This window comes from Protopterus annectens, chromosome 6.part1 (assembly GCF_019279795.1).
Source record: "Protopterus annectens isolate FY-2018-M chromosome 6.part1, PAN1.0, whole genome shotgun sequence".
NCBI lineage: Eukaryota > Metazoa > Chordata > Ceratodontiformes > Protopteridae > Protopterus > Protopterus annectens.
Window position 1 is genome coordinate 441,708,486 of NC_056738.1, and position 13,704 is coordinate 441,722,189.

General features: G+C 34.4%; 1 protein-coding gene across 2 annotated transcripts in view; it reads left to right on the forward strand.

Annotated features, from left to right (window-relative positions):
- Nucleotides 1-13,704, forward strand: part of SPEG (striated muscle enriched protein kinase) — a 2,687,905-nt gene that overhangs the window by 2,259,186 nt on the left and 415,015 nt on the right. For both annotated transcript variants that reach the window (XM_044075871.1, XM_044075873.1), the window contains one exon: nt 11,650-11,718. In XM_044075871.1, coding sequence (XP_043931806.1) covers nt 11,650-11,718 — 69 coding nt within the window. The remainder of the gene's footprint in view (nt 1-11,649; nt 11,719-13,704) is intronic.

A 13,704-nucleotide genomic window follows, 5' to 3' on the forward strand; every position in this document is an offset into this window, starting at 1 on the left:
CTGGATACCTGGTTTTGGAGCAGTTCCAGCAAGGAATCATTTAGAGTTAATAATTTCCAAATCCAAAGGAGAAATAATACATGCAGGTGATTTCAATTGCCTTCTCACTGAAAAATATACTACTAAAAATGATAAATTTATAATTTCCCCTGCAGCTAAAAAGTTAAAGAATTTTATCAATGTAGTATGTCTTAGGAATATATATGATTTAAAAGAAATACACGCATTAGAGTACACGCATTATTCATATAGGTATGGTACACAAACAATAATTGATAAAGTACTAGTTTCTAACAATATATTTTCTAAGGTCCAAGAAGTGCTATTTAGTTCATGCCCATTATCAGATCATAATGCATTATTTTTTAAGGTTTATATCATGCCTAAAGACTTAATAACGTGGCAAAGATTACCTGTCTACATTACTACACTTAATGGTTTTAAAGAATGGCTTCTTGGTGAAATAAAATTCTTTTTAGACATCAATAATAATAACGAAACTTCAAAGGTTATACTTTGGGATTCACTAAAATCTTATTTATATGGTAAGATCAAAAATTGGTATCTAAACAAAAGAAAACAATGGGAAAATGAATTAATACAAATACAATTAAAAATAGACGGGATAAGGAAAAGTTTAAACACCAAGGACATAAAAACTAATTCTGAACTTAAAACATTAAATACTAGATATGCAGAAATTGTAAACCATAAAGTGGCAATAAATCTAGAAAAATTCAAAATTCAATCTTATTCAGTGAACCCCAAAAATGTACATAGGTTGGCAATTAAAGCAAAAAATTTAGCTAGACTTAGTCATATAAAAGAAATTACTGATACTACAGGAGTTAAAACAAGACATGTAACGGAACACAAAGAAATTCTGGAGGTCTTTAGATTATATAATGAGAAGTTAAATAATACAAATAGTGACTCTGCAGACAGTATGCTTAAGTGTAATTTTTTGAATGAAAATATCAGCAGAAGAGTAACAAAGGAGCAAAACACTAATTTTCTCAAACCAATAACATTAAAAGAAATTAAAGAATGCATTCAAAAGCTTAAAAACAATAAGGCACCTGGATTAGATGGGATTATAGGAGAAAAATATAAGTTGTTTCCAGAGGACACCTTAAAGACTTTAGAGGCAGCCTTTGAAGAATTTAGGAAAAATAAAAATATATTTCCTTCATGGAAGTATGCTATAATATCTCCCATTCTAAAGCAAGATAAAGACCCTAAATTAGTATCATCATATCGACCTATATCTCTGCGAAATGTAGATTATAAAAGTTTTACCTCTATACTTACTAAAAGATTGAATCAGTTCATCCCCAAAATAACAGCAGATGATCAAACAGGTTTTATTTTGAATAGGAAAGCTCAGGGCAATGTCATCAGACTTTTAACCCTAATAGACATTGCGAATAAAAAGAAAAAAGAACTATCAATTATTAGTTTAGATATAGAGAAGGCATTTGATTCTTTATCTTGGACATACCTATTTAAAGTCTTGGAAGCATTCAATTTCTCCACAGATTTCATAGAACTAATAAATAGCTTATATAAAAACTCGTTGTCGTATATTAAAATTGGGGCTTTTTTATCTAATAAAATTCAAATACTAAAAGGAACTAAGCAAGGTTGTCCTCTGTCACCTTTGTTATTTGCATTGTCACCTTTGTTATTTGCATTGTCAGTAGAACCATTTGCAAATTACATAAGAAATAATAACAACATAAATAGCTTTATTGTTAATTCAAATTATGCTTCTAAAATACAATTATTTGCTGACTATATAATATTAACCATAGGAAATCTAGATTCCTCAATAACACATATCACAGCAGCTATAGGGCATTTTGAGAAATTTTCAGGTTTAAAATTTAACATCAATAAATCTGAAACATTATTAGTAAATAAAAAGTAAGTTCTGAATGGAGAAAACACAGTAATTTTAGTTGGGGAAATGACACTCAAGTATCTAGGTGTGTATATAAAACCTAATTGGAAAGAAATCATACAAGTCAATTATAGAAATTTGTTAGGTATAACCAAAGAGTATACAAACAAATGGAATAAAATGTTCTTTACTTCTGAAGAAAAGTTAACATTAATAAAAATGTGTATTCTCCCAAAAAGTTTGTTCCTTATTCAAACCATAATTATTAGCCCTCCAAAAAAATAATAAAACAGCTCAATTCACTGCTAATTAAGTTGTTATGGTTCCCACAAAAACCGAGACTAAAGTATGATTGGCACAATAGAGATTGGGAAAAAGGTGGAATTGCATTCCCAAACTTAGAACTCTATACTGAATCAGTTATAATTCATATCATAAGCAAGTGGTTAAGTAACAAATATACTTCAAGCTGGAAAAATCTACACATGAATATTTTACTATCCAATGCTGATTAAGCAATAAACAATGACATTTTTACTGAAAATAACAATTTTTTTTTAGCAGTGAAGGACTCAGTATATAAAGAAAATAAATATGAGAAGCTACCACATTGTATTAGCTATATACTAAACAATTTTAGGAAAATTATAAACAGAAACTGCATAACAAGACATTTTTCAATATTAATGTTCCCAATAGCACTCACGAAGAATTGTCTAGACTCTATGAATAAAATAATGTAAATGAAAGGCAATGGACTAAATTACTGGCACCAGTTCCTAAGTACAAATAATATTCATGACACTACAAGCCTTTTAGCAAGGTATAACACAAATCAAGATAATTGGTTAAATATTCAAATTTTCAGGGAACATCTAATAAAGGAATTTAAAATGAGCCAAGTGACTAATAATTTATTACAGCCTAAAATAATCTTTCTTTTATGTGAATTAAATTCATCACAATTTAACATGGGGTTCTCTTTATCTAAGATTTACAAGACATTAAGAGCTGACTTAAAACAACCTGAAGACTCTTTATGGAGTTATATAGAAAGTATGAACAGATTTAATTTTTCCAAAAATGATAAATTATTAACACTCAGGTCAATCAATCATATAACATCATCTCCATATTGGAAAATATTTACATGGAAATTTTTACACAGGATTTTCTTTACCCCACAGAAAATTGCTATAATATCAAATAAAACTAGTCACAATTGTTGGAGATGTGATGAGAGTTTCTTTGCTTATTGGGTGCACATGTTCCTTGAATGCAGAGTGATTGTCCCATTTTGGCAGAAATTTAGAGACTTTATGAAGGCATTGTGGACTGACAAGTGTATAATAACAGATGCACTTTTATTGTTTAATGCTCCAATACCAGATTGTATACCAAAGCCACAAGTACATCTCTGGTCTCTTTTGGCAATAGCAAGAAAAAGTATCGCTTCAAACTGGAAAACCAACGTAATTGTATCTTTTTCTGAATTTATATTATTGGCCAAAACAGTATGTAATAGAGAACATTTAACTCTTGCATCTAGAATGACAAGAATGACACACAGAAAGTTATCCTGGATGAAACTAAAAAAGTTATTAGATAAAATGTAATGATTTCAAGCAGAATAGACTAATGTTATGAGCATTTTGTTTTTTGTATATAGTTTTTAATATTTAGTGTTATGTTTATGTATAATTATTTGCTTGGTATAAGAAGTTCATGATTTATGAAAATTAATAAAAAGAAAGTTTTCAAAAAAAAAAGTTCAGTTATTTGATAGATAAATAACTAATTACAGCATTATCAGAAAAAGTTTTTGAAGGACAGTATATTAAGCCATAGCCTCAAAGGCCCTTTTAATTAATTAATTTATTTATTATTTGTTTATTCATTGATATTTGATTACTGGGAACTTGACTGGGTAGGAACCCATTTTCAGCAGAGACCCAGGGAGAAAAGATTAAACAATGGCACCTGCAGAAAAGCTTTATTCTATGTCAATCAATATTTGGTTGGTAAGGGAATATATTGCAGTAATAGTACTTTATTTTGGGTGGAAGCCATACTGTTTCTAATAAGGATATCATGTTTGTTAATATATTTTTGAATTTGGTTAGAAACTATATTTTCTAATGTCTTTGCATGGAGACACATATTGAGAGTAGGCTGGTAATATGGAACTGATAGTAACAATAGAGAGGTAGTATGTCTCAGAAGATGCTCATGATGCTTTTGGTAGGGGATGTATTATTGCATGCTTAAAGCTATGAGGAATGAATTGGTGGTAAGGGTAAGACTGAAGATGTGTGTTGAGGCTTACTAAGTACTCTGGTATCTAATTTTAACAGCTTTGGGTGCAGAGTAGAAATGCAACTGCAAAGATGAGTTTGAGCTGAACAGTTTTGCTCTTATATACTGTTTCCGTATCACTTTGCATTCTACAGATAGCATTATTTGTTTTTAAGATTAGGTTATAACTTGAGTTTAGCAAAAGGTTGAGGAAAAAGCTATTATTCTTATGCATGATGTTACTCTGCAATCTTCTAGAGTGAATTTTGTATGGTAAACCATAGTTCTGCAGACAAAACAAGCACAAATTTGTTGGTCAGCATATCATTTGTGGAAACTGTAGCTGAAATATTATGATAAATGCACGTTTACACCTAAGACCAAGAAAAAGGAACAAATATTGAACATGGCAAAACAATGCAAGATATGTGATTTTCTGTAATTTAGTATCAGCTATCATAGCATCTACTCCCTTACCAAAACTCTGCTGTACCTGACTGGATCAAAACCAGGTCTTCCTGTAAAAACAAGCCACCATGGTGGACTTCAAATATAAACAAATTATATAACAAGAGGAAGAAACTTTTGTTCAAAAGCAAGAGGGATATCACTCTAGAAAGGAGGAGTTCCCTCCTAAGCCTAAACAGGAAAATCAGAAATCAGAAAATCAGAAATCAGAAAATCAGAAATCTTTAAAGTCTTCTAAAGCAGATTACGAGACTAAAATTGCACCCCTAGCCAAGGATAATCATAAAGTATTCTTTAACTACATCCAAAGTCTAAAAGGGAATGCTCAGCTGTGTGCCGAACTGGTTGTAGATGAAATCACTCATACAACACAGGAAGATATTGCCAACCTGCTAGCTGACAGATTCAGCACAAACTTCAGCCCCTTATCACCACCTCCCATATCCCAAAATATACCTGACTCAGGTCCTCTGCCTAGCATCTCTAGAGAACAGGCCAAGACCAAAAGCATGGCTTCACTGAGACCAGATAATATCCCAGGTTGTTTACTAAATAATCTAAAACAAGAACTAGCGGACTCACTTGGAGTTCTCTTTAATCATGGCTTGAGGACTGGCTATGTGCCTGCAGAATGGAGAACAGCAACAGTAATCCCCCCTCACAAAGGGGGGGGGGCATCAACTGACCCTGGGAACTACAGACCCATAAGTCTAACCAGCCTCATCTGCAAGGCCATGGAAAGAATTATCATGGACCTTATCAACAAGGACATAGGCGAGTTCCATATGCTGGCCCCAACCCAGTTTGGCTTCATTAAGGGTAGATCAGGCTTATTAAACCTGGTAGACTTCTTTCAGAATGTGGAGTACCACAGAGGTCTGTGCAGGGTTTCGTACTGTTTGACAATTTCTCAGAAGTCCAAGCCAAAGTAGGCAGCCTTTGCCTCACAAAGTTTGCTGATGATTGCAAACTGGGAGCAATCATTGATTCCCCCAAATATGTTAACATATTACAAGAAGGGCTAACACAAATAAATGACTGGTGCCAAAGCCATGGTCTAAAACTAAATGCAAAAAAATGCATTATTATTCCTTTTGACAAAATGGAATTCCCTACAAATTACAATATTGACAGCATGCCTCTGAGTTCCAACCCAGTGGTGTGAGACTTGGGAACACAGGTTGATAGCAATCTGAATTTTGACCACCAGGTTTCCACAGTGATAAGGAAAACCTTCTACATAGTGCACCTTATAAGCAAGGGCATAGCATTCAGGTCAAGGGATGTTATAACTTCACTGTACTCAACTCTCATCAGACAGCTAATAGAGTATAATGCACCCTTTTGCATGTATTTCACCAGACACCTGAAGCAGCTGGAGAGACCTCAGAGGTTTCTCATTAAGATAATACAGGGACTCCAAACCATGACCTATGTGGACAGGCTGAAAGCTCTTTCACTTTACTCCATATCTTATAGGATGCTGAGAGGTGACTTGTGCCTTGCCTATAGGACAATCTCTGACCCTATCCTAATGGAAATGCTGCAAATCCACAAGCCAAATGGCTCAAGAGTCACTTGCTCTAGAGATCTCAACCTAGCTTGTGATTTTAACAGATTATGCTGGAGAGACAGATATGTCTCCCAAAGACTACCACTTCTCTGGAATAGACTCCATTTTCATGTAAAACCGAGCTCCTCACTGACCCTATTCAAACTCAGCCTAGATAATTGGATGGGAGACCGCAAATTCACCCCTGGAGTGGCACTCTTGTCCCTCATGGACAGGGGTAGCCAGTGTTGATTACCAGACCCACTCTGTTCATAAATTCATTCTTAACTACCCAAGAAAGAACAAATGGGGATACTTGGGATTAACATGGCTAGGCTTGTAAAGGCTCTAGGGCCGCTAGCCTAGTAACCTTCTATGAACCAACCAATTATTGACTGACAAGGAATAAAGATTTATTTTCCATGAAAGTCTGAAGCATACAACCTGTACACCATGGAAGAAACATTGTTTTTGAGTGCTGCTAAGATTATATGGCTTAATTGTAAACACTTCAGTCTTTCCTCAAACCTTAGTCCAAATGATTATTTCAGTGAAGGAAAGATTGTTATATATGATAAGCAATTCTGTTTCAAGTATATGCCACTGTTTCTATACCCCTAGCTAAACAGACTGACAATACTACCTTCCATACCACTCAGCTGTCCAGAATTTCACAGAATGTCCACATTTTTGCCACATATTTTTGGCGTGCTCCTCATAAAATTTGTGGTTTTCTGGCAAATCATTGAGGATTGAAGTCACTAAGTAATGACATACAGTTGAGTTTCAGACTTCATACCTTTTCTGGTAAAACATGTAGTTTGATAGGGCATTGTCCTGGAATTTTTAATCCCCATTTTTTGCATTTAAATATTACTTCTAAACTGTAAAAAAATGGAAAAGTAGTCAATGTAGTTTTAACAAATACTTGCTTTTAGAGAACAATAAAATCTTTAACAGCCTTTGAACTAATGGTCAGGTAATCATTTTGATAACCAATAGACTGTACCCTAAAAGAGAAATAACACTTGTTCCAAACCAACAACTTATCGTGACGTTTAAAAATAAAGTGTACTGTAGTTATTAATGCTGTCACTGGAAAGACCTACAAGCACAGACCCATTTAAGTGATATAAAAGTAGAAACATGTATAGAGGTGATATATAGGTACAAAAAGGTAACAGACAGACGAAAGCCTAGGACTGATGATCAGTGATTACCCTCCATCAAATTGTATGCTCCTTTGCTTAACACCATACACAACAAACAGAGAATTTTGAGATGACTCAACATTTGATTAAACTTTAGTAGCAAAGTTTCTACAACTTTAGGAGGTTGCAAGATGGCTGCACACTGATCAACAGGTTAATTAGAACTCTTCTGGTGTGAAAATTGAAAAGCACCAAAAAAAAAAAAAAAAGGTAAAAGCATTTAATTTACTGGCTAGTACATACACTACCTTGATCCAACCAAAGAAAAAAAAAATAAAGAAAGTAATTGAAAATCAACCAGAAAAAAGAGAAGGAAAAAAAACTGTCAGTGAAGATCTTGCAGCTGTTCAGCAAAAAAGTTGTTCAGATTTCAGCTTTGGTGCAGGGGATAGCTTCTAGGAATTTAGAGGAAAAATAAATCAGAAGTGCTCAGACGTATTTAAAATAAGTAGTGAAGGAATATGTAAAAGCTGGAAACTGACAGAAGAGGATTTAACTAGCTATTCAAAGCAACTGATAAAACTGCAAAAATCGGAAGCTGAAGTGAAGAAAATGCTGGCTGAATTTGAGGCTTATCAAAAATAACTGTTTCAAAAAATAGTTGTTAGAAGACAGAAAATGCAGACAAAACCTGAGGAGTTCTACTTTTCCAGAGGAACTGGAAGGAACAGTGTGCATTAATTTTATGACAGTACAGATAAGCAACTGGAGGAGTGTTCCGCAGCTGAATTTATTAATTGAGATGACAGATTGTGTGTTTATTCTCCAAATGTGGCCACGAGAAAGTGTTAAGACCTATGTTAGTAAAGATGTAATCATAAGAGAAGAAAGAACTGCTCATTGCAAAACTGTGGCATGGGTTAGTCATAAATGAATAAACCATCCCAAATACCTTTAATCCTCGAGGAAAAATATTCTGAAGAAAGCTAGATACAGCAGATTGAATCCCACACCTGCCTCTTCTTGTTAGTATAAACTTTCTTCTCTTCTGCCTGGTGTATAGTGAATAATCACTTTCCATAACCCCCCTGCTGTCCCCAAGTTTTAATACTTTTATCTTGTGCCACAGTTTTGCAATGATGAGGTCTTTCTGTCTATTTCAGACCAACTGCGCCTTTTTAAAATTGTATACAGTTTTATGTATTTGTAGTGAGTTAAAAGGGGTTGGGATTAAAAGTAAAAATGTACATAAATTTTTGTTTCTTGAGTTGTATTGAATTGAAATGCCTGGAAAAATGTGACTTGGGTTCAAATAGACTCAAGAAGGTGCAACAGCATATAAGATCAACCTGGCAAACATTAACATGTTCATGTTAGTTGCAAATTAACATATGTTCAAAAAACTGTCTTGTAGAATATGTGAACGTGCATCCAAAAGATAAATGTTGATTAAAGGGTATTCTAATGTGAAAGCTTATAGTTTAAATTCCATCAGAGTCACTTTGTCTTTGTATCTTATCAATTATATTATCATAGCATCAGCCCCGGTTTTCCCTATTGTGTACGTGGGGATAGGATTTTGCATCAACAGTGACCAAATTACCTAGAGCTAACCATGGAATGCAAATGGCATTGTAGATATGGATGAGAAGCAAAGAGTGCTGAACTACATTAAGAAGAGTAGGGCACAAATATCAATGTTATAGGAGACACATTTGGATAGAAATGAGTGTGCGAATCTGACAAAGATAGGACTTCAGAATGGATATTTAGTGGAATATCAGGTGAAAAGGAAAAGGGGATAATAATACTGATTGTGAGAGGGGCTCCAATAGTTACAGAAGATGAGAAGATAGAAAAGAATGATAGATGTGTGGCAATAATGTGTTATTGGCAGGGAAGGAGGATTACATCGACATGCATTTATGTTACACCTCAAACTACTCTTAAGAGAATTATGAGCTGTATAATTAGCTTTCAGTAAGGAATATTATTCATTAAACCTGATCTACAATGGTAAGGTTATATCAGGAGCACCTAGAAGGGAAATTATAACAATAAAGGGTAGATTTCTGAAGACATATATGAAAATATTTAAAATGGAAGATGTGAAATTACTAGAAGGAATTCAGTGAGAATTTATATATTATTCTGTAAGATACGATAACTGGGTTAGATCATTTAAAAATGATATTTATCAGTAGCATGGATATTTAATTGAAGGCTTTAAAACTCATCCTATAACTATTTCAGATAATGTACCAATACTGACTAAGATAAAGATGCAGGATAATCAAGTAAAAATGAGACACTGGCACTTTCCTAACTGTTAAAAAGGGAGGAATTTATGGAATGGGTAATAGAAATGATACACTGCTTATTATGGAAAATACAAATTTCTTCAGAAGGGATAGCTAGGGACTGTGATAAAATGAAAAATGTAATTTAAAAATATGTTAGAAAATAGTGAGAAAGACTTGTGGAAAGGAAGTAATGGGAATTATTTAGAGAGGTTATAAAAGGTTAAATTATTGCAGATGAAGGGGAATATTGCACAACAAGAAGAGGAGTAATTGCTGAGAGCTAAAGGGAAAATAAAGGAGGGGGGAACAATATGCATGAATTTAGAAAGATTGCAGTTAAGGAAATATTTTGATAACAGTCCCAGAGCATAAAAACTATTAGCACAATGACTTAGGTGACTTAAATAGAAAGGGGTGTTACCAAATATTGGGAGCCTATGAAAAGAAAAATAGCCAGACACCTTCAAGGGGTATTAGCAATATATATTAGAAAGTCTGTAGAAATCTATATAATGCAGAGGAACTGTGAAAACAAGAAAAGGCAGAAATGGATATATTTATGGAAGACTTCACTGTGCCAAGGGTACAGAAAGATGAGACTCAAAAATTTATAGCTACGATAGGAAGGGATAAGATAAAAATTGGTGTATGTAGTCAAGCAACAGGGAAGACTCCAGGAACAGATGGTATTCCTGAGGAAGGTTAAAGATAGTGATAAAGATGTAGAAGGTTTTGTTTAACAATATACTAAAAGGGTGGACAGACCCAGCTTCATATCGACCAGTGTAAATTTTGAACCATGATTAAAAAGTGTTTGTCTATACAACCTAGAGAGTGACTAAGGTGCTGCCAAGATTGATTGATATTTTACCTAGTGTTTTATTGGAGTGCAGACAAACATTTGACAACATTAATTGAACAATGATAATAAAGAAGGAAACAGAGTATAAGAACATACTGCTGTTGATGATGGTTCTTTTTTGCAGAGAAGGTGTGTGATACAATAGGGCAATGGTAGCATGTGTGTTCTAGGATAGAATACAGGATGAGTGTCAATTTTGGGGGGAACTGTCCTATAAAACGGGTTCTTTAACAAATGATGTGCCCTACTAACATTGCAGTTTAGTAAGAAGTATCATTATAGCATCAACGAAAGAGAATCTTCCAAGTTAGTAGAGGATGTCATAGAACTGAAAGGAATTTATATTGTATCTACTTTTTGCTTGCCTTATGATGTCACTCAGTGTTACAGTAACTATTAGGCACTAAATATTAGACAGTACAAAACTTTTAAATAATAAATAAAGGGGGTGACAGACATTAATATATTGGAAATGCTGCTTCAGTCTTACTTAATTAAATGAGTTAGTATAAGTGGGGATGTCATACTATATCTCCTTTATTAGGCAGTAATTGATGAGGTAAGTTTGCCTCCGGTATTAATTTTTGAAGAGGGTGAATCTTTGTGTTACTGCAGTTTTGCTAGGAAGTTGTACAATAGATTTAGGGCCAGATTCCAAAAGACTTGCTGTAAGTGTAAGTGACTTACTCCAGTGTAAGCCTGCCCTGATGCCACGACTTGCTCTTGGTTACTTACTCCAGTCTAAGGCCTACCTTCAAGAAGTAGGCTTACACCAGGAGTCAGATTCTAAAAAAACATCCAGTGGGTGTAAGTAAGTTCAGAGTATTACACTGGAGTAAGTCACTTGCACTGTTTGCATGTCCTTTCAAATCTGACTTCTGGTGTAAGCCTGCTTTACAGACAGGCCTTACAGTGAAGTAAATCACTCACACCAACAGCAAGACTTTTGGAATTGGGTCAGGTTTACACTGGAGTAAATCATTTACATTCAGACCAAGACTTTTGGAATTGGGGCCCCTTGTCTTCTTTTCTGGTCTTCATTTACACTGCCTTTTTGACATTTTATACATTTTAAAGAGATTTGACAGTCAGTGGTATTTTTTTTTTATCTACAGACACTTGCTAAAGGAAAGAGTATCAACACAGATCATTTAAAACGATTCCTCTCCAGAAGAAAGTGGCAGGTATGAAAATTCGTTGATGTCCATTTATTCACTTTGAAAACAAAGGAATTCTGAGTTGTACTTGTACTTGAGTGCCTGCATGCACACAACAGTGTGTATGTGTGTGTGTGTGTGTGTGTGTGTGTGTGTGTGTGCTTGTGTACTAGCTCACAAGAGCATGCATGTGTGTGTGTTTCTGTTTTTATCCACTTGAGAATTTTAGGGTAGCATGTTGTTATATAATAACATTTTCAATCACAGAATCACAGTTTTAGCTGTTTTGATTGTGTTTTCTTGTTGAAATTTACAAATTGATAGTAACCCACTGCTTTCTCATTGGCATTTCCCAGAAAAAAAATGAACCTCAGAAAGTTCAAGCTATTTACTCTGCTAAGTTTGTAAGTTTAAGTAACTTTTTATTAATTCAAATCATTATCGACTGGTGTTATTTACCGCAGAGCAGAGAAAGTGCTTTTGTGCTCTTCCCCCTGGTATTAAGCTGTGCCAATTTTTCCTGACGTGAAGATTTGCTCCTTCCTGTGCATGCCTCGAACATGTTCACCTCAATGACATTTTGTTTAATGGCCTAAGGTATCATCTGTTGCTAGCGTCATCAACTTATAATCAGTGACTGGTAGCTTGCTGAATTCTAAAAGCCATCCTCACTACAGAAAGTCAGCAGTATCCTAGATGTTTACCTAAATGTCTGTCAAGCAGTTCTTTGGCTTATTAAAAATATAAATTAATTTGTTTTTCTGCCTCTGCATGCAACTGAATTACTGCATCTTTGCTAGCACATCAGCCTGTTTAAAAGAGTAGATTTAATTCAAATAAAAAAGTACAAAAAATAAAAATAGCATCGTAAAGGTAGGTCAGTAATAGATACACACAAACATACACATGCACTCACACCAGCAGTTACTCATAATAAGAGTTTCAGTTTATAGTTTTACAACCTGCACTTTGGTTCACTACACATTCTGTATTACAGCTGGGTCCAGAAAATTAAGTATAAATCAAAAGATGTTTAGCTTTTCACAACCAGCCAACCTAGATGTGTAGACGCAAGCCATCTACTTGTATTTGTGGGACTACTATGCACAAGTCTATCCAGCACTGAGATAAGACAATCATTTTTATGCATTTCTGTATGCCCTACACTTGATCAAGCAATCATTTTATTTATTTAGTTACATGTGTATGCATGTATGTATGTTTGTGTGCACGTTTTATGTGAAAACTGCACAACTGCTTTATTTTAATTAACATACTTATATACGGACTGGATAGTTGGACTGATGCAGGATTCCTTTCAGCCATACCAAGTGGCACAATATACAAGAGACAATAATGGAACAAACTTTGTTTTGGTTAGACGAAATGATGTACATGTATTAAAAGAGTTCAGTAATAACCACTGGTGACAATTCTGCTGCATATCACTACATGTGAAAAACACTCTTTTCAAATGAAATCCATGGAGGTGAAATCCATCCTTTCTCCAAGATGCAGTAACCTCAGAGCTGATTCTATTAAGTGAGGTGTGTAGGGTTTGTGAATATGAAGCCTCCTGCATGGGGGTGTGGGAGTTTTTGCTAACAAAACAATTTCAGCATTCACAGATTGCGCATGCCTAATGTTTTTGACCATGACATGAAATTAAAGGGTTGATTAAAAAGTTACTCTGTCTGTAAAACTGGGTATTTTATTTTAACTATATAATATAATTTTCAGATGACTTAAGTGCATAACTGGTATTTGGAAATGGCACATATATTATTTCATGTAAAATAAACTCAGCACATTCTTGCAACTCTTCTTGCTATTTTGTATGCACATTTATATGTTTTTGGCTCCACATTCCACAGTCATCATCAAGCAGCATCCCCCATCTGGCCCATTTATTTTCTCTGACTAGGTATCATGAGACACCAGGTGCAGGAGGTGACAGCTGGGAGTCACTGCTGTTATCCTGTGAGCAAAAGGAGATTTTTATCATGCTCTTAC